The sequence below is a fragment of the Gadus chalcogrammus genome, chromosome 7 (assembly GCF_026213295.1).
Source record: "Gadus chalcogrammus isolate NIFS_2021 chromosome 7, NIFS_Gcha_1.0, whole genome shotgun sequence".
NCBI classification, from domain to species: domain Eukaryota; kingdom Metazoa; phylum Chordata; class Actinopteri; order Gadiformes; family Gadidae; genus Gadus; species Gadus chalcogrammus.
In genome coordinates, this window is record NC_079418.1 from 6114183 (window position 1) to 6140478 (window position 26296).

The 26296-nt window shown below is 46.7% G+C and overlaps 1 protein-coding gene across 1 annotated transcript in view; it reads right to left on the bottom strand.

The window, feature by feature from the left end:
- Positions 1-271: 271 nt before the first annotated feature.
- The window catches only part of nlgn4xa (neuroligin 4 X-linked a), a 106620-nt gene continuing 80595 nt past the window's right edge, over positions 272-26296 (bottom strand). Inside the window, exons 4-7 of the mRNA XM_056595300.1 lie at positions 8574-8759; positions 5150-5247; positions 3892-4583; positions 272-1412 (exon numbers count right to left, since the gene is read on the bottom strand). Coding sequence (XP_056451275.1) covers positions 386-1412; positions 3892-4583; positions 5150-5247; positions 8574-8759 — 2003 coding nt within the window. The 3' untranslated portion in view covers positions 272-385. The remainder of the gene's footprint in view (positions 1413-3891; positions 4584-5149; positions 5248-8573; positions 8760-26296) is intronic.

A 26296-nucleotide genomic window follows, 5' to 3' on the forward strand; every position in this document is an offset into this window, starting at 1 on the left:
TGTTTTCCATGTAAATTTTGTGCTGGCCGAATCCTGCAATCCTGAATCCAGACCCCTTCTCCTCCAGCTGCTAACCTCACCCAAACCAGGGAATCAGGGTAGAAAAACGATCCCCTGCTCATCGCGATCCAACCCCAGCCTTCTCTCCGCCCTATATCCAACCCCTGCCAACCAGGGTCTCTGCGTCCAAACAACCCATTCTCCCCTACCTCAAAACAACCCCCTTCTCCTGCTCCATCCAACCCCAATCTTCTCTCCACCCTTCATCCAGTCCTACCCCATCCAGGGTCTCCGCGTCCAACTACAAACCCCCCCTGCGTCGGTTAGTCCACCCGGTCCCAGACCCCACCTGGACCTCCTCCTCCAGGCCCCTCCGGGGGTGGAGCTATACCCTGGTGGTGGAGTGTCCATGGGGCAGGTTGGTGCTGTTCTGACTTCCGCCGAAGGTGTTGAAGGTGTTGTGCAGTGGCTGCATGCCGCCCAGGGAGCCCGGGATCATGGTGATGGTGCTGGGCGCCATCATGGAGGGCAGGTCGTCCGGCGAGCGCCTCAGCGTCAGTGTGTAGTCTGGCGGGGACGCCAGCCGCGCCAGAGCCGCGTCGTGAGCCTGTAGAGCCACGCCGCACTCCAGGTGCTGCTGCTGCTGCTGCACCTGCAGGTGCAGGTGATCCTGCAGGTGCTCCTGGAGGTGCTCGTGCTCAAGCAGCTGCTGCTGCTGCTGCTTCATCTGCAGGCTCATCAGCTCCTCGCTCTGCAGGTGCGCCACATCGTTGGTGCTGGCGGAAGCAGCGGCGGCAGCAGCGGCCGAGCCGGGCCCGAGGCCCCTCCCGCCACACTCCCCGCCCCGCTGCGGCATCGTGGGGAGCCGGCGATTGGAGTCGTGGCGCCGCTTGTCCTTCTTGTAGTAGAGTGCGGCGAAGGCCAGGATGTTGAGGAAGAGGAGCGAGGCACCCACTGCGATGGTCACCGACAGCTCCGTGGAGTAGTCCCTCTTCGTCTCGATGACCACCGCTGACCCGTCGCCGGGATCGCCGTTGTCGTTCCCGCCCTTCCGCTGGTCCGTGCCCTGCTTGGTGTTGGCCGGCGGGAGCCCCGGGTGCCGCGTGGTGGAGGGCCAGTTGTTCTTCCCCGGGAAGCGTTTGGTGTAAGGGTACGGCGTGGTGTCCTGCGGGGGGATCTTGGTGGTGGTGGAGACATACTGGATGATGTCGTTGATGTTGTGGAGGTGCGGCACCAGCTCCAGCCAGAAGGCCACCTTGGTGGCACGGTAGTGGTCGCGGACGCGTGGCTTCAGCCCGATGTGGAGGTACAGCTGGTCCTTGGGGTTGTACTTGGTCCAGGCCACCTCCTCGAAACGGTTGGGTTTGGTGTGGATGAACTTGGTGTCCTGGGGGACCGGCTGGTTCGGGTCGCTGGAGACAGAGCAAACAGGGAGGATATCGGGGGTTAGTAATCCGATATCGGACAGTGAACGTTAAATATCGTACAGTGTAGGTTATATATCGGACAGAGCATAACAGGGAGGAATTATTAATCCGATATCGGACACTGTACGTTATACATCGGAAGGTGCACTTGATATATCGGACAGTGCATATAAAAGTTACATATCGGACAGTGCAAGTTTTTCAATATTTCCGGGCTAATTCTTTATTTGATTATCGCGATTATCTTTCTTTATTATCTTTCCATAACATGCATTCATCTTTATTATCCGATTTATGTCGTTTTAATTTCAGCTTGATTTTAATCGCACCTCTTTTTATTTTATTCGTATTAAAAACGTTATCGCCAACGAGTTGATCAGGGTTGTTACAATCTTATAATTATCGCCCTTGTTATACAGCGTTTTTCTACATCTATCCCCGACCATCTAACACCGAAAAAAAGACCAAAATACAACTATCTGGCGGGCTATCTCTTCGATTTTCCCGGATCATGTTGGATCAACCAATCGGGACCAACCAATCGTTGGTTCCGGGTGACACACCCCGAACCAACGAGCGGGGATCGACAGACCTTGTAGCCATTAGACTCACTTAGATTAACTTAATCCGTGTAGCCGTTAGATTCACTTAGATTAACTTAATCCTCCGCATCAGGAGTGAATCCCGGAACCGGGCTTCAACCCGGACCCGTTCACACACCAACGCCTTCTGGAGGAGTCGATAATCTGACAGCAACAGTGCACAAAAACGCACAAAACACTCAAAATACGCAAAAACGCCTTTGAAGACTGCAACCGTGCACAGAATGCACACCATATGCACAAAAGCACAAAATTAACAAAATAAACAAAACTCGCAAAAACGCCTTCCGGAGAAGTCGTCAATCTGACTGCAACAGCTCATAAAAACGCTTCGTATTGTTTGCATTCATACCGTTTTTTCTTGTATTTTTATTCCATCTGTGTATCTGACTTTGCGCGGGGGCTTTTATTTTGGCGGTCATCACAGGGGGCCTCGGGGGGGCAGCCATTTTATTAACTTTGGAGAGGAGAAAAAGGGATCGGGGAGGGAGGGGGCCGGCCTTGGGGCTGTGTGTGTGTGTGTGTGTGTGTGTGTGTGTGTGTGTGTGTGTGTGTGTGTGTGTGTGTGTGTGTGTGTGTGTTTTATCCTGTGTGTGCGTGCGCCAATGTGTGTGTTCTCTTTTCTGTGTGCGTGCTCGTGTGTGTTTATGTGTGTGTGAGAGTGTGTTTCAGAGTGTGTGTGCGTGCTTTTGTGTGTGTGCTCCTGTGTGTGTGCAAGCTCATGCGTGCATGCTTGTGTGTGTGTCTGCATCATTATGTGTGCGTCCTGTGTGTGTGTGTGTGTGAGCCGCTGTCCCCTCTGAATGCTGAGCAGACTGCTCATCACGGCTCTCAGACACACTTGACCTCCTGAACCTCGGAGCCAGACACACACTCCATCCATAGGCGCCAAGCCAAAAGCAACAAGGACGACACAACCGTGTGTACGTTTCTGCGTCTGTACGTTTCTGCGTGTATACGTTTCTGCTTATTTACATTTAGGGTTGTGTTGTTGTGTTGTGTTGTGTTGTTTTGCGTTGTGTAGGGTTGTGTCGTGTCTCTTCGTTTCATGTTGCATTGTGTTGTTGTATTGTGTTGTGTTGTGTTGGGTTGGGTTGGATTGTGTTGTGTAGGTTGAATACAAACACTAACCTCACATACACTAGCAGACCCACAACACATCGTGGTATCGTACTCTGTAATTGTGTTAAAAATTTTGTGTTTTTTCTATCGTTCTCAAGCCTTCATTTTTTACGCGAGTCACACTTAGCATCGTTCTACCTGCATCACCACAGCAACAAACTCGTTAGACCCTGCCCTCTGTGAGAGGAGAAGCCGATTATGACGTCTCATCTGACACGGCAACGGTAACCCCGGCAACGTGCCCGGCGATGGAAGAGACAGAGAGAGGGAAGGACCAGAGTGTGCTACAAAGTGGTGATATTTTAGCGGTCAACTCAACAACCCACTCACCCCTCAGATTCAAATCGTTTTATCTTTTGTTTTGGAAAATGGGGGGGAGTGCTGGGAGAGGCTGGGGGGGGGGGGGGGTCGCGTCATTCTGCTTTGATTCAATGACAGTGGTGTGGGGGGAGGGGGAGGGGTACAATGAGTTTGCTTTTTCCGCACTCAGTGTTTTATCGGCCGCTCGCCGTGAATGGAGAGAGGGTGAGGGAGGGATATAGGTAGAGAGAGAGTGACAGAGAGAGAGAGAAGCAAAGAGAGAAAGAGAGAGATAGAGAGAGAGAGAGATATGGCTATGAAAGCAAAACCGAAACTTGATCCACACACCGCAAGTCCAAAAGCAAAGCGGAAAGCGAGAGCGACATTGAAACCAAAACCAAAACCAAAACCAAAACCAAACCCTCCCGACGGTCCATTACCCAGTCTTGGCGAAGTTGGTCCAGTAGGTCATGACCACGGCGCTGAGCATCACGTCGTTCTTGGAAAAGTTGCAGTTGAACAGGTCGGTCGGTCCGATCATGGGGATCCCGAAGACATACGGGACCTCGTCTCCGTGCGCCGAGTCGGCCCAGCTGGGCTTCATGTCGCTTTGGCAGTGGTGGTAGAAGGCGTAGAAGTAGGTGGGCGACCCGTACTGCGCATGGAGGTCGGCCGTGGCCACCGCCGGCGCCACCCATTGGTGGTCCGTGAACAGTGCCACCAGCGTCTTCCGGCGCGTCTCCGGGTTCTCCTTGTCCGCCCAGTCCGTGTACATGAACTTGATGGTCTCGCGGAGGGTGTCCTTCCCCTCGGGGTATCCGTAGAGATGGTCCACGAAGTCCGACACGGCGAAGTCGAAATCGTTGGCAGAGACGCCGTCCTCGGAGTCAACGATGCCGTCCACAAACTTAAACCCCTCCCCTTGGTTGACGCCCAGCATGATGTCATAGTTGAGGAACTCGCCCTGCTCCATCAAGATCTGAGGGTCGTCTGGGATGACGTCACCGTCGATGACCGGCCCGAAGGCGATGTGGTACTTGGCGGGGGTGACGTACTGCTCCACCAGCTCCTTGTAGGACTTCTTCTGCAGGCACTCCACCAGGTCAATGCTGTCCAGCATGTTGCAGCCCACCTTAATAAAGATAAGATAAGATAACGTGTTGGAGCCATTTTGATATTTATGATTGCAAATTAATTTCAGTGATTAAGATTGATGAAACACTATTGAAATAATTATAATATTTAAGTTCATGAAATATGGTTTAATTGTATTGTGTATTATGGTTTACAATTACGGAATTCAATGTGTGAAAACTGTGATTGACTGCTGTGTTCTGTCTGGCCTATTGAGTGTGACGTCTGATGGTCTGAATGACAGATGTCTAATATAGGGATGGGTTACCTATGACTAGGTAGAGCGGAAGTGGCAATTTATTTTTCAACCGCGTGAATTCGATATACATCTTTGTTTGTATGTTGAGTAAGAAGGGAACAAATGAATCGATCAATACTTTAAGACGCCTCGTTGTCCAGTTTTATCTGCTCTCAGAAGCGGCCGATGAAAAGCTGCCACTCCATAAAGTTTACTTTAACGTCCCCCAGGGGGAAACTTCATCTACGTCTGCAGTCACTGCGAGACAAACTCGCAACATACCACATAAAACATACACAGAAGTTGACAGTACAAACATGCTTCACCTTCTCGGCCAGCACGCGCGTATACTTCCCCGGCTGGTAGTTGACGGCCCAGCTGGAGAGGGCCGTGCCGGATTGGATGATGGCCTTCTGAAAGAGGTCTGTAGGGAGGAGGAGAAGGGGTTAGTGGACAGAGGAAGCTTCATGGTCGTCCCTTAAACCCAGGGAAGTATTTTGGGGTTCAGGAGTTAGAGCGGGTTGACTCGCAAACGGGTAGGTTGAGTTGTGTCAAGGTGTCCCTGAGCGAGAGGCCTCACCCTGACTGCTTTAAGTGGCTGACATCGCCCTCATTGTGTGAATGTGTGGATGAAGGGGTTAGTGGACTTAGGAAGCTTTATGGTCTTCTCTCAAACCCAGGCCGGCGACTGGAAGGTTGCTAGTTTGATCCCCGGTGTGTCGAGGTGTCCCTTAACAAGACGCCTCACCCTGACTGCTCCTGACGGGCTGGCTGTTGCCTTTAGTAGCTGAACCAATGACATATAGATGCATTCATATACATACAGAAATCATTCAAACGTATATAAATACATATATATATATATATATATATATATATATATATATATATATATTGTTGTTTTTTTTCTGAAGAAAGTAGTCCAATCCTTGGTTGCTTTTAACTCACTTTATTTGTTAAAGTAGGCCTATTTCGGTATGGTAATTATGAAGCACAGGGGAGGGAATTGTATCCAACTCGTATTGAGAATAATATCGTGCACTACTTCGAGTCCCGGGCATAGGCCCGGTCCTCTCGGCGGGGCTACCTATTGATTCTGCCCTCTCAATCTGAATTCCGCGCTGTGATCGTCAAGTGGGCGTGGCCTATGTGAAGTGGCCGTGACCGGTGTGACGTAATGGCTCCGCCATTGCAGCTTATGTGTTAGATCCTGCTTTCTAGTGGCTATGTGAGGGTAATGCAGCTTGTGTGTTCGATCCTGCTTCCTAGTGGCTATGTGGGGGCAGCTTATGTGCTTCAAATACGTAACAATATATATATATTAGTGCTGTCAGTTTAACGCGTTATTATCGGTGTTAACGCAAACCAATTTTAACGACCTTAATTTTTTTATCGCGTGATTAACGCTCTTTTGGCTTGCCAAACATTGTAGTTTTTCAACTGCTGTCTACCAACAACTAGTCACGTTAGAAAAACTACAACACCATACCGGATCTAGCTACACCGGAAACAAAACAACAAGCACGCTGCACGAACTTGTTGCAAGCAAGCATACAGAGCGGGTGAAAAACTCCTTGAAAGTGTGTGTGTGTTTCTGTGTGTTACTCTGTTCGACCCTGCTGCACGAGAGTTCAATGTTGTCATTAGATGTTACGTCTTTCTGACCAATCGCAGTTCAAGGCCCACCTGGGCTCTACCACTTTGGGAGGGGCCGCTCAGTAAATCCCCTCTAGACAAAATCACTTGCGCGAGAGGTAGCGGTCGCCCAGCTCAAGCTGCCGGACGGCACTGCAAGGAACTTTTATAAACACATTATTGTTATCCCACTACGCCACCACGTGTGTGTGTGTGTGTGTGTGTGTGTGTGTGTGTGTGTGTGTGTGTGTGTGTGTGTGTGTGTGTGTGTGTGTGTGTGTGTGTGTGTGTGTGTGTATGCGTGGGTGTGGGTATGTGGGTGTGGGTGGGTGGGTGGGTGGGTGGGTGTGGGCGTTATTCGAAAGCCTGGTAATGTGTATAGGCCTACGTACGTTAGGAATATTCATACTGGTTTAATAATAAATGTTATAGTATTTCTCCTCTTTGCTGAGCCAGAGTTTTGTTCGAAAGTTCAAGGGATAAATAGAATAGAAAAAAATGTGTGATTAATCGAGATTATTCGCAAGTTAACTGTGACATTATTGTGATTAATCGCGATTAAATATTTTAATCGCCTGACAGCACTAATATATATAACCAGACATCATTAAAACCAATATATATCTAATTATATCTATGCATAGAAAGACATCATCATTCAAGCACACACATCCATTGACATATTCCAAACATGGTGCTGCCCGCTGGAGAGGCGGTCTGAAGGACTTAAAGACGTTCACTTGAAGACGAGGTGAGAGCCATCAGCACGCCCTAAACAAGAGTGAGAAAACGTGCATCCAATCTACCGCAGGCAATACACTCCAAAACCGGGGGTATAACCAGCGCCCATGGGCAAACGACGAGATGTACTCCTGGAAATAAAGACATCACTCGTAAGCAAAAAGTGACGCATTTGGAGAAACAGCGGTTCATTTATTTCCCAGTTCACACCGTGCTATTTATAAACCACTTGCAGAGAGAGAGAGAGAGAGAGAGAGAGAGAGAGAGAGAGAGAGAGAGAGAGAGAGAGAGAGAAAGTTAGCTGGCCTGTCTCCGGGGGTCTTATCAGTCTTTCACCGCATGTTAGCGTTTCCCTTTAGCACCGAGTGTTAGCTGGTGTGCTAGCCGTGGTGGCACAACGTTCGCACGCTAACAGTCCCGGAGGGGGGCGTCGCCAACGGGTTGCAGGGGCGTCACCTGCGGCTCGGAGGGGGCATCGCCCAAATAATCGATGATGGGTTTATGGATTTGATGAGGGGGGCGTGTCAGGAAGGTCAGTGAACAGATCAATCAGAACGACTTAAAATAATAACGACAACTTAATGATGAGGATGATGATGATATTAGCAATGAGAATGAGGACGATGACAAAGCAGATGAAAAGGATGATGAAGATGATACCGTATCCACTTTAGTGCACATCCCTCGATTTCCATGGTGACGGCTATACTAGGCCGTGAGTGTGCGTGTGTCTGCAGTCGTGTGTGCATGCGTGTGTTTTTCTGTGTCCATGTTTGTGCGTGTGTGTGTGTCTCTGCATCCATGTGTGTCTGTGTGTGTGTATTTGTGTGTCTCTGCATCTATGTGTGTGTGCATGTGTGTGTGTTTGCTCCTCCCTAGCCTCAAAGTAGTGTTTGCGTCAGTGTGTGTGTCTTTGTGGGTCCGTAACCTCAGTAGTTGCTTGTCTGTGTGTGTCCTTGGGTGTCCCTACCTACTTGTAGTGTCTTTGTCTGTTTGTGCGTTCCTTTGTACCCTCAGAGTAGTGTGAGAGCGTCTGCGCGTGTGTGCCTGCCTCTGTGTAGTGTGTGTCTCTTTGTGTGTCCCTCAATTTCCTCAGTGTAGTGTGATTGTGTGTGAGTCCCTCCTTACCCTCAGAGTAGTGTGAGAGTGTGAGTGTGCGTCAGCGTGTGTGTGTCTGTTTGTGTGTGCGTCCCTACCCTCAGTAGTTGCGTGTCTGTGTGTGTCTGGGTGCGTTCCTCCTCACCCTCATAGTAGTGCAACAGGGTGTGTTTGCGTCTGCGTATGTGTTTGTGTGTGTTCCTCCCTACCCTCAGAGTAGTGTGAGAGCATGTGTATCTGTGTGTACGTCTGAGCTTGTGTGTGTTCCCTCCTCACCCTCAGAGTAGTGTGACAGGGTGAGCAGGCTGACGCAGGAGGCCCCCGCCCCGGAGCCGAAGATGGTCACCCTCTTGGGGTCGCCCTTGAAGGCGGAGACGTTCTCCTTCACCCAGCGGAGAGCCTGGATCTGGTCCAGCAGACCATAGTTCCCCTTGGCCGCCTGGTCGCCCGTACTCAGGAAGCCTGGAGAGAGAGAGAGAGAGAGAGAGAGAGAGAGAGAGAGAGAGAGAGAGAGAGAGAGAGAGAGAGAGAGAGACACACACGCATAAGCACACACACATGGAGGCAGAGACACACACGCAGGGAGGGAGACACACACGAACAGAGAAATGGATGCAGAGAAACAGGTACACACACCGACACAAACGGACAAAGACACATTAACACACAAAAACAAACACGTATGTACACATCAACACAGACGCACACAAACACACAAAGAGAAAAGAGGCAAAGAACCGATAGCGATTGGGCCGCAACACAATAAGACTGCAGCGATAACAATTGAAAACTACCACAAAACTATTTAAAAAATGAGGGCGTTGGTAACCGAATGTTAAACTGTACCGACAACACTCGCTTCTTCGGGTTGGCGAAAACACACACACACACGAACACACACACAAGCGCATACACACACCCACACACACAAACACAGAAACACACACACAGAAACGCACAAGCCCACAGACGCACACACACAAACGCACAGGCACACAGACGCCCACACAAACGCGCAGGCACACAGACGCACATAAAATAAATGCAGACACACACAAATGCACACACACAAACACACACACACACACACACACACACACACACACACACACACACACACACACACACACACACACACACACACACACACAAACAAACACACACTTTATCTGCAGCAGCCAATGAGCCCTTCTGTGTTTTCTGTGTTTGTGTTTTTCTCTGCATCAAGGAGCCTCAAATGTCCTGAAACAATGTTCAAACTAAAGAGCCTGCAACACATTCTGAAGTAACACACACACACACACACACACACACACACACACACACACACACACACACACACACACACACACAATGCAACAGACACACACCCCCACACACAAATGGCCGCAAAGACACACAAACACATACGCACACACACACACACAAAGCCACAGATGAACACACACACGGCTGCAGACACACACAAATGGGCGCAGACACAAAAACATGGCCGCAGAGATACAAACACACAAGCATACACGGCCGTAAAACACACACCAGACACACACACACTCACATATCACAGAGACACACACACATGGCAGCAGACAAACACACACACAATTGGCCGCAGAGAGACACGAACATAGCCGCAGACCAAAATACAAACAAAAAAACACACACACACACACCTCCGGAGAGTGATGGCCAGCCCCCCAAAACATGGCTGCCATTAAATAGCCTGACTTAAAGCCCTGCCACAGGAGGAGGAAGCCCGCCTCTCCCCCCCCCCCCCCCCCCCCCCCCCCCCCCCCCCTTCGACACACACACACACACACACACACATCCCCCCAGGAGCTATGAGTCCATTCTTGCCATCACCGCTCTGCAAAGGTTTTGCCAAACTGACAAATAGTGTGTGTGTGTGTGGGGGGGAGGGTTGTGTGTGTGTGTGTGTGTGTGTGTGTGTGTGTGTGTGTGTGTGTGTGTGTGTGTGTGTGTGTGTGTGTGTGTGTGTGTTGGGGGCGGGGGGTAGGACCTTTGATGGAGAGCTGATCCACTTTGTCATGGCAGGGGGGAGAGAGGGCGGGGGAGAGAGGACGGGGAGGAATGGAAGGAGGGGGGAGGGTTGGGGGATTACAAGGCCTCTGGCGGCCCCCACACGCTGCCTGCCCTCATGTGGCTCACCCAACGACCCCGACCCCCCGATCGTCGTGATCACCTTGACAACTGCCGCCACCCCCCTTGTAGTCGTCACCATGTCAACCGCATCCGACCCCGTCATCATCACAAGCACATCTGCCACGGTTATCATTATAACCATCAAAACTAACACCCACCACCATCATCATCATCACCATGACAACCCCATCCACCATTGTCATCAGCATCATCATGACAACCACATCCACCATCAACATCCTCATCATCATCATCATGACAAACATCAACCCCGTCATCATCATCAACCTCATGACAACCATCACCCCCATTATCATTATCACCACGACAACCATCACCACGTCCAACACCATCCTCACCATACCAGGGACAACCATCACACGCGCCATCATCACCTCCAACATCATCATCACTATGACAACAACCACCATTGCCCCCCCCCCATCACCTCTGCTTCAACATTTCCCGGCTCACACCGTCACTCATTCGCGTCTCAAAACGGTTTGTCTGATTAATTCATGCACCTCCATCACTCAGCGAACGACACACACACACACACACACACACACACACACACACACACACACACACACACACACACACACACACACACACACACACACACACACACACACAAGCGCACAAAAACACAAATGCACACACACACACTCACACAAACGGATGCAGGGACACACAAACGCAAACACAGACACGAACGCGCACACACAAACACAAACGCACACACACGTGCATGAGCGCCCAAAAAAGCACAAGCAAACACAAATGCACACACACACACACACAAACACACACACATCACACCCACCCACGGACTGACCAAAACAACAAGTTCCTCAGAGTCTGTTGCATAAAGTAATCACGTCTATGAAGAGCAATAATGTACGCTCATTAGATCCCCGATTGATGAATGAAGGGAGGGAGGGGAGGAAGGCGAGGGGGAGAGGGGGGAGAAAGCCTGACAAAGGGAGACAAAAGAGAGAGAGCCACGACCGTCCTCATGAATAACAGACAACGCCGTTATTAGATTAGTTGCTTTTGCGTATCACAGACAAGAGTGGGTTTTAATTATGTGAGGGAGATAGACTGAAGGGGTCACTGATACAGAAACAGGGGGAAGGCGGGCTACTCAGCTCAGCCCTGTCCAGACAAGTGTCAAGTACGAAACCCTGGCCGCTGATTGACCAGGAGGATAGGTGAAGGTCAATCGGAAAGCAGCCCCGGTGGTCGCCTAAGTAAAAGGATTAAATCGGAAGCCTGGATAGCTTGATTGGAGGTTAAATCGGGAAATGAGTTTTCTTACATCCCACCACGGGGATAATCCACTTCCTGTTGCCACGCTGCTGATGTGATGTCAGGAGATCAGTGTCAATATTATGTGTATCCAGTACGAAGTGTAATGTATCCCATCCCTATGGTCATGTGATATTGGTATACGCAGTACTTATTAACTTTAAAGGGACACTTCACGTCATATTTTTGAATGGTCTTGCATCATTCCGGTAGATCCAACGAGCGCTAAAGAAGCAATGATGCAGATGACCAGCAATGACCAGAGACGCAGTCGTTTATTTATAATATCATACGGCGCACACAGCTTTTGTCCGTGTTCTATACGATATTCTAGAACACTCCGGGAGCTCCGGCGGGAGACCTGGAGCTCTAAATCTAAATTATATAATATAATATATAGACATCTATAATATATTACATAATATCACGGCAAAAAAAGCTGTGCGCGCCTCTGGATGAAATTATTAATAAACGACTGTGTCGGGTTCTCCGACTTCTCTGGTCCTGAGTCAAAGCCAACGTTTCTTCCCCCAATTCCTTCTCCACCATGCCCGAATATCAATACACAGGTCTTATTTTGCAAACCCGCACCCGCCCATACCCGCGAATTACATTCCGCACCCTACCAGACCTGCTATAAATTGATACTGACGCCCGACCCGCACCCGAAGGAAAACATTCAATGGAACGCCAGGAAATTACACTATAATATATGTATTTATATAGCACCTATAAAAACAATAATTTACAAAGTGCTTTGAAATAACACAATTACGAAGACATTTAGGAAGAGAATAATAAAAAAAAATAATAAATAGACTACGTCACATAAAAGCAAGTCTATAAAAGGATTTAAAAGAGTTTACTGATTCAGCAAGCTCTATCTCTGCAGGTCGTTCTAAAGCCGAGGCACTGTGGTGGAGAACGCCCGATCACTTCTGGTCTTTAGCCTCGTCCTTGGAAGAGTAAGTAGGGCCCCGCCTGCAGATCTAAGGCTGCGAACAAGCTTGTACGGGGTCAGCATGTCTTTTATATACTCGGGGGCTAGACCATGACGAGCCTTAAAAGTGATCAATAAATTCTTGAAATCGATTCTAAAACAGACAGGGAGCCAGTGCAAAGAAGCTAGGACAGGAGTGATGTGAAGTCATCTGTTAAAACCAGTGAGAAGTCTAGCTGCTGAATTTTTAACCAACTGGAGGCGGGAGAGTGATTTATGGTTGATGCCGGTTAACAGAGAGTTACAGTAATCTAGACGTGAGAATATGAGGGCATGGGGTTGAGTTGGGGTTGTGATAAAAAATGTTGAATTTTGGAAATGGTTCTGATATAGAGAAAACATGACTGTTCAACTTTGTTAATGTGAGGGATGAAAGTGAAGTTTGAATCTAAAATGACACCTACGTTTCTGGAAGTGGGCTTGATATTGCTGGATAATGGACCGAGGCTGATGGGACTGATGATGGTGGTAGGCGGGTTGAACAGTATTATTTCAGATTTGGAGTTGTTAAGTTGGAGGAAGTTATGGGCCATCCAGTGGTTGACATCATTAAGACAGTCTAAAACAGCAGCCAGAATTCTCTGATCGTTGGGTCTCAGCGACAGGTATATCTGTGTGTCGTCAGCACAGCAGTGAAAAGAAACATTGTGCCGCTGGATAATTTGGCAGAGTAGGAGCATATATATTGAAAATAAAATAGGACCAAAAATAAACCCTGCGGTACACCATAGGTTATTTGGGTTGTGGATGAAGAGTAGTTGTCGACGGCACAGGTTCTGTTAAAAAGATAAGAAGTAAACCAACCAAGTGCAGTGTCCCTGATACCAACAAAGGATTTAAGACAATTTATTAAAATTGAGTGATCTAAAGTGTCGAAAGCGGCACTTAGGTCTAAAAGAATAAGTTGGGAGGAAACAACTTTTTCTAAAACTTTTGATAAAAATGAAAGTTTAGAAATAGATACAATTATTAAGATCAGAGGGATCTAGGTTGGGTTTCCTTAAAAGCGGTTGGAACGCAGCATGCTTAAAAGCAGATGGAACAACACCATGGATTGAAGAACTATTAAAAATGGGTAAAATGCTGGGTACAACTGTGTTTAAAACCTCTTTAAGTAACTTTGTGGGAAAAAAATCAAGGCTGCACGTAGTTGGTTACATGTCTGTTAAGATTTCGGATAAAAAGGACAGTGAGACAGGTTGGAAATGGGTCAAATATATACAAATGTATCTACTGGTGGATAAAATGTGAGGGGTGATCTGATGCCCAATATTTTCTATTTTCTCTTTAAAATTCTCTTGGTCTCTTGTGTAGCATCATAAAAATAAGAGAGAGAAGAGGCGGTGACTGAATCTAAAAACTTTAAATAAAAATCTGGGGTTCGAATTTTTTTTTTTTAAATCAGGTTAGAAAAACAGGACATTTTTATTGAAATTTTTTCATTGAGTCAAATGTAATAAAATACTTGCAGGACGTCTTCGGTGAGATTAAAAGAATCTAAAACATCAAAAAAATCTGTGATGAAAACCTGAGTGGGGCAGCAGACATGGATGTTAAAATCACCTAAAATAAGAACTCTGTCAAATTTAGACATAAAAAAGGATGAAAACTCCTGGATAAAGACACTGTTCGGTTTTGGGGGTCTGTTAATTATAAGGATTAATGCTGGGTTTTTTGAGTGTATCCTAAAACCAAGATGTTCAAATGAGTTAAAAGCATTATATACAACAGGAGTGCATTTAAAATGATTTCTGAAAATGACTGCAACCCGCCCCACCCTGTCCATATAGACGGGGCTGATGTAGATGCCTGTAATCAGGGAGGGTTGCTTCTATGAGAGAGCTGCAATCGCCTTGAGTGTGCCAGGTTTCAGTGATAATAAAAAAAGTCCAACATGTTAAAAGTAATGAAATTATGACATAAAAATGACTTATTGTTCAAGGAACGCACATTTAAAGGACAGAAGTTCACTGGAGTGTGGGGCAGTTGCTGGCAGATGACTGTAGATTTTTCAGAGAGATTTGAATTAGAATTGCAAAAGAAATTCTGCAAAGGGCTGTATAGAGTTATTTCTGTGTGTGATTATATTAGGAATTGGAAGATAGATGCTTTCGTTGTTTTTGCTAGGAATGGTTGGTGGTTGTCATGATCTGTAAGAGAGAAGGGTCATTTCGATATTTGTTGATAAAAAACGTGAGCCTACCTGGGATGGGTGGACTCCGTCTCTTTTAAAAGCCTGGGGTCTATTATAAAATTTGCTAAAATTGTCCACAAAGGGAATGGCCTGGTTTCGGCAGTATTGTTTCAGACAGATGTGCAGCTGGCGTATGCGGCTGAACACAATGGGCCCTATTTAAACGGTCAGAAACGCAAGTGAGAAGCGCCAAGCGCAAGTAGCTTTGTGGGCGGTTCTATGGCGATGTCCCTAGTTTACCGGCGCAAAAATTACGCTTGCGCCCGGCGCAAATCTAAAAAGGCTTGGTCTGAAGTAGCCTCATTACTCGTACGTGTGGTTTGGGCGTAACGTGCAATAAACCAATGAGAGTGCCAGCTCCATCCCCTTAAGAGCAATGAGCGCATTTGAATCTGACAAGTTGATATTTTGACAGCACGTCTGCAGTCTCCGATGAGACAGATGCATTTCAAACTTCAAATGGCTCAGTTTATGGCCAAATAATATGGCCTAATTCACACATGGAATAAGGTTTTCTTCCACAACTTCAGAAATACTGAGTCCTCAAATAAATTTCGGCAAAGAAAACTTAACACACATTTGATATGCGGTAACTGTGGTTCTATTTAATGATATACGCAATACATTATAAACATTGTTTCTTATCAGTATTATATGCATTATCGTTATCGACTTGTGTTCCTAATATGCATGTGACCCCCCGTTAATATACATTGCCATGGACTGTATTATGCGTTATGTGTTTAGTTTGCGTGTGTGGACACACACACACGCGCCCGCATTCATTAATTATTTTACACATACACACAAGCGCGCCCGCATTCATTCATTCTTTTTAACCCTCACTCGCGGTAAAACAATGTTTTCTCAAGATCAAATACTCAATCAATCCTTAAAGTTATTGGCATGGGCACGATGTCTGTGTCAAGAAAATATGTCTTTGCTGTACGGTGTTTGCAGATGCATTGATTTAAAAGTACAACTTATTACCGCTGTATCTGCTGTTTTTTCCCAAATAATTTACCAAGAATGTGTGGCTAGGTAGATGAGAGAAGCAAAGTGCATGCGCGAGGTGCACAAGCAACATTATGCATACGCCCTTAAAATAGCATCTGAACAACGCGCCACTGACTTTAAACCAGGTATTTCCTTGTTTGTGGCGCAAGTGATTTCTGAAACTGCAAAATAGCACCAGGGAACGTTTGCGCCAGAACACGCCTCCTCCTTTCGCCGAACCACCCCTTGGGGCGCAAAATCATTCCCTCATTTGCAGACGAGTGGCACAGGAGGGAAAAGAACACTCTGCGCCACTTGCAAACTTGGAACGACGCATGCTCCAGTGAATAAGTAAATTGCGCCGGATGCAAGATAGGGCCCAATGTCACCAAAACGGGAAGAGGGGATGGGTCCGTAAATGACCACCTGCTTCCCGGTGACCAACAGGTTGTCTACGGAGCTGCACATAGTTTTTCTTGAGGGATTCCGACTGCTGTTCCTTGAGGTCATTTGTTCCAGCTTGGACAATCACTGTTGTGGCAGAGTCATGATTGCGGATCACCCATGGAGGTGCCGACGACGAGCATAGATGGTGGTGAATTTTCCGTCGGGCTTTGCTGGCAGGACTGCCGGGGGGGTGGGGGCCGGATGGACCGCCTGGAGAGCTGGGGTCTGCTGGACGTAGGCCGTCGTGGTGCACCAGCTATGGGGCGGGCGGAAGGTGGGCAGCCTGAGAGAGCAGCGGCCGAAACCGGGGCGCAGAGCCTCCATGGAGGAGGGTTAGGTCGGGGAACCGCGGTGAGGACATCGGCGGCGCTAGTGACAGGGGGCGGCTGGGCGGCTGGGCACCAGCGGCAGTTGTTGCATCGGCGCTTCCATCGGCAAATATAACGGGCTCAGCGATGTCCGTTGTGGGGTCATCAGGTGAGTCCTTTCCTTCTCCATCATCCAAAACCTGGAATAAGTTGCTAAGTGGCAGGGCGACGGAGGATCGCAGGTGGAGGGAGCGTTCAGCCGGACCCTTGCTACTCCTCACCCGGATCCAGGGCTCCGGGTCGTATGGAGTAGAGCAGGCTCTGGTCTTGGGTAAATCAATTAAAAGTGAGGGCTAGCCGGCTAAAAACAAACCGTGCAAGCTAACTGATAACCAGTTGGAAGAAGCGGGTATCTTGCTCAAGGAGGTATTGGCCCCTAGAGACAAGCATTACAATGCAAACACGACAGTAATTTGCACTTATCTGGCGCACTCAGAAGAGGAATCAACTGAATAAATGACAGGTATATAGTTGGAGACTGGCAGGCAATCAGGGCACTTGCAAATGAGCCTCGGCCCCGGCGTGGTGCTTTAGATTGCTGGGCAAAAAAAGCAAATCATCCACTGTGGACGGTTTTAGTTGACTCCTCCGCTCCTGAATAACATATCCAGCACCACAGAAGTCTCGCTCACAATCGCAAAACCCGTGACCGACCCGCACTGTTCAGGCTTCCGACCCGACCCGCACCCGCGTCTGACACAGTACATTATTTTTCACCTGTTTCATCGAAATTGTGCGGGTCACCCGTCGGGTACCAGAGACGTCCGAGAAGTACTAGAGACGTCCGAGAACCCGACGCACTCTTTAATTCATAATATCATCTGGAGGCACACACAGCTTTTGGCCGTGATATTATGTATAATATTATATTATATAGATACATATTTAAATATTATATTATTTACATACAGAGCTCCGGGAGTCCGCAAACGGCAACAATCAATTCTCCTCCATGCTGCTGTTCACGCTGGACTGCAGGGAGTGAATGCTGATTAGCTGTAATGTTACGTTCCTCAGGGTGTGAACGCTAATTGGCGTTGTGGGAGTTGTCGTCTTCAAGCGCCAAAAAGTCACAGTCGGCATTTTCTCGGTCAAGAAGTCACCAAATCAGAAATGTATCTTAATATTAGAATCAATAAATGACCCACTTTTAAAGGCCCACTATGCAACTTCGGGAATTTCTTCGCTGTTTTCTTGGTTTTGGCACGCACATTTCTCTACACAGCGCCCCCTACAGCTTCGTAGTAGATATTTTACAACACTGTCGTAACAACTCGTTGACGACCCTTCCCCATGCACTTCTACGCGAGCCATGTGCATTTGTTTTCAAAGAAGCCGGCGAATGCGTGGAGCCATGTCCGAAGTAAATGTTCATAAAATGTAGGCAAGGTTATACATTTTTAAAATGGCGTATTTGTATTGCAATAAACATAAAGCCATCCTTTTTAAAGTTGACGGGGAGAATTTATATCCTAGATTATAATTGTTTTATCTTAGGTTGAACAGAACAATCAGTGTGAGAGTGTTGGCCAACATAATAATCTAAATAAACAAGAACCTGGATTTGGGGATTCAGTCTGTATCTGGGGGACGAGACAGACGAACAGCAAAACACCAATGGAAACAAAGGTGTTTATATGGTTGCAACCAAGCAAGCTAGAAACATACAGGGCTCACAACAAAACGGTCAAGAAAACAATTTTTACAGGGCTCACAACAAAATGGTTGAGCAAACACATTTGTACAGAGACTATCAACATCAAGAATACCACGAGGACAAAGTTCACCCAAGGGTACTTTCAATTTCAAAAGCAACACGGCCAAGTCGGAGTCTGATTTGAAGTCTTCTTTTTCTTTCAGTTCACGCTATTCCTGAAACAACCCGGTATCACGCGATTGCGTGCTCCTGCGCACCAACGTTAATCTATTGAAGCGTGTTCCCGAGCACGATAGTCCGACTTTTTGCGTGTTACACAAAACGAAATGTAAACCAATGCATTCTGAATGGGAGTGTTCTAAGACAATTAACGTGCTCCACAAAACGGTACGAGAGAGAGAGAAAGAGAGAGCGGGAGGGACAGAGAGAGAGAGAGAGCGAGAGAGAGGCTTCAGAAAGGGTGTGCGCAGATAGTACAGTGCACCCTAGTTATGTTTATGCCAAAATCTATATATATAATTAGGCTGTGGAAATTGCAATAAGTTAAGAACACAACTTCGCACGTTGAGCACACAGCCGTGTGACTCGTTTATTTTGTAAAAAAGAAAACCGGAAATCAAAGCGTGCTGAAGGTACGGTCACTACAAGGCTATAATTATATTATTTAGCGTGTAATGAGACATCTATAGGGGGGGGACACGTTAGTTGAAGGGGGGGGGGGGGGGGGGGACACGTTTGTTGAGGGGGGGGAGACACATTTGTAGGGGGGGGGCACGCTCGACAGCGAGAGTTGGTTTTTATTGAACGCTCGACAACGAGAGTTGGTTTTTATTGAACGAGACTTCAACATGGAACAGCTGCACGAAACGATGGTCACGTCACTCTCGGTGACGGTGTCGACAATAATGAACACACGAATGATGTTAATAGAACAACACACAACCACATAACATCCCGAACCCATTAACCCCACTTAATCCTAACAACAAAACAAGTTAACAAAAGCCCCATTTGTCAACTGAGAACCCCAATTCCCAGAATCCCCCGCGGCTCCGGAACACGGCGTAGCTTATATTAATCTTTATTATCTGAATGGGAAATGCAATATTTTAGGACAGATACACCATTAAACGCGTTTCTAATGACATTTCTAGCGAGAAATTTACATTTTCCTTACATAATCTTCAGTCAGTGAATGTGTATGATCTTTATTAATCTTTATTATCTGAATGGGAAATGCAATATTTTAGGACAGATACACCATTAAACGCGTTTCTAATGACTTTTCTAGCGAGAAATGTACATTTTCCTTACATAATCTTCAGTCAGTGAATGTGTATGATCTTTATTAATCTTTATTATCTGAATGGGAAATGCAATATTTTAGGACCGATTCACCGTTAAACGTGTTTCTAATAACATTTCTAGCGAGAAATATACTTTTTACTTGCATAATCTTCAGTCAGTGATTGTGTCTGATCTTTAGTTTTATAGTTATTAGGATTTGATCGGCTCGCTCGCATGTTTCAACGACGTCAGGTTGCTTTCGCTAAACTAGCAGCTCACGTGCTTCCTGCGTTTGTGTTATTAAACTGTTACTCTATGTAACTTTTAATGATATCATCTTGTTAGAAACACGTATATCTGAGAGCCAACCCAGTCGCCAAAAGCATACGTTGACAGTGTACTTTTCGTGAACACTGGATTACGTCGCATTTCATCATAAAATAGCGTGTTATACACACACACACACGCACGCACACGCACAGACACACACACACAAGCACACACAAGCACACACACGCACGCACAGACACACAGACACACACACACGCACACACTGCATTTCGCTGCTAAAACAACAACAAAAAAATATTCCCTCAAATATTATTACTTTCAAAACGTTGGCCAAAATGGCCAATAATATCATTTTTTATTTGGGATGCTTCTAGGACATTTTGGGTGGATTTTGAACGGTATGTGGGGGGCACGTTTTTTGCAGGACCTGGCAACCCTGCGCTGTTGCCCGAGATCTGGATCCACCCCGGCGTGGTGCCGTCTCCTTTTGACCTTTTGACCCCAGACTTCTGGGGGAATAGCTGAATCAATTCATTAGTCAATCAGAAGCATGTAAATATCTTCCCGGTGGCGTAAGAGGACGAACAAGGTGTCCTTCAACTTCTACGCTTCCAGGAGATTGCAACGGTGCCACACATGAGCATATTCGAACATGTTTAATGGTAGTAATTAGCTGTCGAAATTGGAGGCCTTAATCAATACTGAGCAGCTATTGATTTGCTTCCCGATAAAGATTTGTCACAAATTACATGTTATTTAGCATCTACACATTGAGCTGAGTCCAATGACACCAAGAACGACACTCTAGCTAATGGTAACATGTATTTTACATGGTACACCTAGGTCTAGGACATGTTCTCGGTGTAGCAAGAGGCCGAGCTTGATCTCATTGGACACTTAACGTGTAGATGCTAATTAACATGTAATTTGTCAAAAATCTCCATCGGGAAGCAAATCTATAGCTGGTCATTATTGATAAAGGCCTCCAAAATCGACAGCTAATTACTACCCCGAAACATATTCAAATATGATCCTGTGTGGCACTGTTGCAATCGTCTCGAAACGTAGATGCCAAAGGACACCTTGTTTGCTCTGTTGCACCACCGGGAAGATATTTTCATACTTCTAATGGATTGATTCATATTTTAAGGTTCTCGGAGTGAGACTTTAAGTGGCTGCAGCAGAAGTGTTGAGACGAAAGATGATATCAAGAGATTTATAGAATATTCCCATTCACATTATGATTCTTCATCGTAACATCCGACCAAACATCCTTTACATTCACAGAGCGAAGATTATGAAAGTCCAGGCTCAGCAAGTGCTCCATCTCGTTGCACCTGCACCCAGCGGCTCGCTTGCAAGATTTTGGCCTGAAGTTCTTCCCAGACCTACACCCTAGCCATCCAACATGCATATCTGAGAATCAGGCCTCTCTTTAATAATGACAAAAAATTATGAGAGAAACACACATTAACTTTTTGTTATCTCATAAGCGGCGTGGTGCCGGCTCCTTTTGACCTTTTGACCCCCGACTTCAAAAACGTGGCCACAGGCCAGCTGTGTCTACACACCTTTAGCCACAAATGTACACCTCCATCCCACAAAAAATGGGGACTAGAAACTAACCTCTGTCTTATGTACATTTACTGTACTGTTGGAGGTCACGCCCCTTTGCCGACCTTTTCGAGATAGCTAGGGATGCTAAAATGTTTAAACACATTTCCCGGGGCCCCGTGTACGACATATCCGAGATTTGGAGTTCTAGCCCTTTTTCCCAAATGGAGTGTCATTTGGACAAAGCCCCTCAGAAGTGTAGCCTGCAAGACCTAATGGTTCAGAATGTGGTGGAAAAACAGTTTTTGAGATAGGAAGGTCCTACCCCCCTGAAATTTTAATACCTTATTCTAGGGCCTAACTGGGACCTCCGCACCGAAACTTGGCCCGGTCGGACCCCGAGGGCAGGAAGGGGGGGCCTGCCCTCGGGGTCTGACAGCAGAAGTGTTGTTTTAGCAGCGAAATGCACCGTGTGCGTGTGTGCGTGTGTGTGTGTGTGTGTGTGTGTGTGTCTGTGTCTGTGTCTGTGTGTCTGTGCGTGCGTGTGTGTGCTTGTGTGTGCTTGTGTGTGTGTGTCTGTGCGTGTGCGTGCGTGTGTGTGTGTGTATAACACGCTATTTTATGTTGAAATGCGACGTAATCCAGTGTTCACGAAAAGTACACTGTCAACGTATGCTTTTGGCGACTGGGTTGGCTCTCAGATATACGTGTTTCTAACAAGATGATATCATTAAAAGTTACATAAAGTAACAGTTTAATAACACAAACGCAGGAAGCACGTGAGCTGCTAGTTTAGCGAAAGCAACCTGACGTCGTTGAAACATGCGAGCGAGCCGATCAAATCCTAATAACTATAAAACTAAAGATCAGACACAATCACTGACTGAAGATTATGCAAGTAAAAAGTATATTTCTCGCTAGAAATGTTATTAGAAACACGTTTAACGGTGAATCGGTCCTAAAATATTGCATTTCCCATTCAGATAATAAAGATTAATAAAGATCATACACATTCACTGACTGAAGATTATGTAAGGAAAATGTACATTTCTCGCTAGAAAAGTCATTAGAAACGCGTTTAATGGTGTATCTGTCCTAAAATATTGCATTTCCCATTCAGATAATAAAGATTAATAAAGATCATACACATTCACTGACTGAAGATTATGTAAGGAAAATGTACATTTCTCGCTAGAAATGTCATTAGAAACGCGTTTAATGGTGTATCTGTCCTAAAATATTGCATTTCCCATTCAGATAATACAGATTAATTTAAGCTACGCCGTGTTCCGGAGCCGCGGGGGATTCTGGGAATTGGGGTTCCCAGTTGACAAATGGGGCTTTTGTTAACTTGTTTTGTTGTTAGGATTAAGTGGGGTTAATGGGTTCGGGATGTTAGGTGGTTGTGTGTTGTTCTATTAACATTATTCGTGTGTTCATTATTGTCGACACCGTCACCGAGAGTGACGTGACCATCGTTTCGTGCAGCTGTTCCATGTTGAAGTCTCGTTCAATAAAAACCAACTCTCGTTGTCGAGCGTTCAATAAAAACCAACTCTCGTTGTCGAGCGTCCCCCCCCCCTACAAATGTGTCTCCCCCCCCCTCAACAAACGTGTCCCCCCCCCCCCCCCCTTCAACTAACGTGTCCCCCCCCTATAGATGTCTCATTACACGCTAAATAATATAATTATAGCCTTGTAGTGACCATAACATAATTCACCTACAGTATTTCGTTATGTGTTGTTCTTTCAATTGTGTTGTTGTTTACTGCATATCATTTACGTTCTTGGTGGTTCAGGGATCGCGGTCCCTTTAAGGATTACGTGCGTCTCATGACGTCACAGACCATGCTGGATTTGTTTACCTTCAGCACGCTTTGATTTCCGGTTTTCTTTTTACAAAATAAACGAGTCACACGGCTGTGTGCTCAACGTGCGAAGTTGTGTTCTTAACTTATTGCAATTTCCACAGCCTAATTATATATATAGGTTTTGGCATAAACATAACTAGGGTGCACTGTACTATCTGCGCACACCCTTTCTGAAGCCTCTCTCTCGCTCTCTCTCTCTCTCTGTCCCTCCCGCTCTCTCTTTCTCTCTCTCTCGTACCGTTTTGTGGAGCACGTTAATTGTCTTAGAACACTCCCATTCAGAATGCATTGGTTTACATTTCGTTTTGTGTAACACGCAAAAAGTCGGACTATCGTGCTCGGGAACACGCTTCAATAGATTAACGTTCGTGCGCAGGAGCACGCAATCGCGTGATACCGGGTTGCCTGAAAAGCTTGCCCAACGTTTACTCGTGTCTGGCCTCTCTGTCGGTCAGTCCCCCTTTTCTCTTCTTCTGTTCCTCCGACATTGGGTTTCTCTGTCTCTTTTTAGTTGGCTGATCTATGATGAATGTAGCAATCCCTTAGTTACTTGTGTTTATATCGAGCCGGTTCCGTGTTTGGGGGTCTGTGCCGCAAAGCAATTCGTTACTTCACGAGACCCGAGACTCCCGCGAGAGTGGGCGGCGGGTCGCCGGCAGAAACATATTCATTTTCTCCGCCAAGATGCGCAAGGGGGAGTTGAAACAACGAAAAATGTATAATGGAACCATCACAATGACTCCTAGCCTGTTATATTAAGGTAAAAAAAGTTGCATAGTTCCCCTTTCACTCGTGTCTGATCTCTTTTCTGCTCCATTCTTCTTTTGTTCCACCGACAGTCACCTCTTGGGTCCCTTATCAGTCGATTGATCCATGATGAATGCAACAATTGCCTCGCAACTGGCTGTTTATATCTAGCCGGTGCCATGTTTGGGTGTGTGTCTGTGCCGTAAAGCATTTTCGAAACTACAATCTGACTACATTTTCGAGGATACTTCCGCTGCGTCACATCCGGATTGGCTCGGTCCGAACAGATCAAGTTGCATATGCGCTTTTTCACTGGAGAGGCGACATGGGTAAATGACACACCCACCAATCGACCCAGAAATGGATGCAGAACCATCAGCATAACTCTCAACCTGCATACTTAATGTAATTTTGGCTAAAAAAGTTGCATAGTGGGCCTTTAATACAGATTCATGTCTCCACCGGCGAAATTGTCCCTTAAAGGTTTAAGGTGATATTGATTCACACAGTACTTGATATTCACTTTAACATTTCATGTGATATCCATACAAGCAGTACTTGTTATTCAATTTGAAGGTTTCTTGTGATATTGCTATAAGCAGTACTTATTCACTTTAAAGGTTTCATGTAATATAAATACATGGTGTACTTATTTAACTTAAAGGTTTCATGTGATGTTGATACATGCAGAACTTGTAATTCAAATTAAAGGTTTCACGTGATATTAATCTAAATGGTACTTATTTATCTTAAAGGTTTCATGAAATATTCAATCACACAGTACTTGATATCATACATGCAGTACTTGTTATCTGCTTCGAAAGTTTCATGTGATATTGATATACGCTGTACTCGTTATCGACTTTAAAGGCTTTTCCCTCGATCTTGCGCCAACGGTATATAAAAACATCCCATCTTCGTATCAAGACCCATATTCCTACAAAGGAAATGGAACGAAACTCAGCTTGGAAGACAATGAAACTCCAGCAGGGGGGGGGGGAGAGAGAGAGAGAGAGAGAGAGAGAGAGAGAGAGAGAGAGAGAGAGAGAGAGAGAGAGAGAGAGAGAGAGAGAGAGAGAGAGAGAGAGAGAGAGAGAGAGAGGGGCTTAGATATATTTCACATAAAAGGAATACTTCATGAAGTAAGACAGCAGGAGAAAGGAAAACTTGAATTGTCCGACAGCGACAAGAAAAGTAGGGGCCCCGCGGCGGGGGCCCTGCGGCATCAAAGGGGCCCTCGATGAAAAATATAGCTTCTGTGGCCCAACAGAAATACAAGAGAGTGAAGATCCTTGACCGAGAGTGGGAGCGAGAGGGGGGAAGAGAGAGAGAGAGGGAGAGATAGAGTGGGGGGGGGGGGGGGGGGGGGAGAGGCAGACAGAGAGAGGGAATGAGACAGAGACAGACATAGATGGTAGGTGAGAGAGAGAGAGAGAGAGAGAGAGAGAGAGAGAGAGAGAGAGAGAGAGAGAGAGCATAGCAACGCAACAAAGATAATCTCCGCCGGCTGAACGCTCGCCTTGTTACGCGGAAATCCAGTTAACCTTCATCAGCGACTGGATCACTGCAGCATTCTTATGCTTTAATCCCCCATCCTCCTCCTCCTTCCTCTCCTCCCTCTCCTTCCTCTCTCCTTCTCCCTCCTCTTCCTATTTCTCCTCCTCCTCCTCCTCCCTTTCCACTTCCTCCCTCTCCTCAATCTCCTCCTCCCCCTCCCTCTCCTCCACCACCACCACCACCTCCCGCTCCACTTCCTCCTCCTCCACTTCCACCTCCTTCTCCTCCTTCTCCTCCTTCTCCTCCTCCACCACCACCACCTCCTAGACCACCACTTCCACCCCCACCTCCTCCAACACCACCAACCCCACTGCTGGGAGAGTTATGTAGGTCACACCGCCGACGGGACAGACGGACAGATGCTGAATGCTGAGAGCTCCGCCCGATGCTGTTGAACGGGTGGAGCGAAGCGAAGAGAAGTAGCAGGGCTTGACGTGTTTCTCACTGTTTTCTCTCTCTCTCTCTCCAAAAACAAAATAATAGAAATAGAATCACAAAATCCAAACACAAACCGAACAGGGAAGATTCCTGCCCCACGGACACCAGTGTCAGAAGA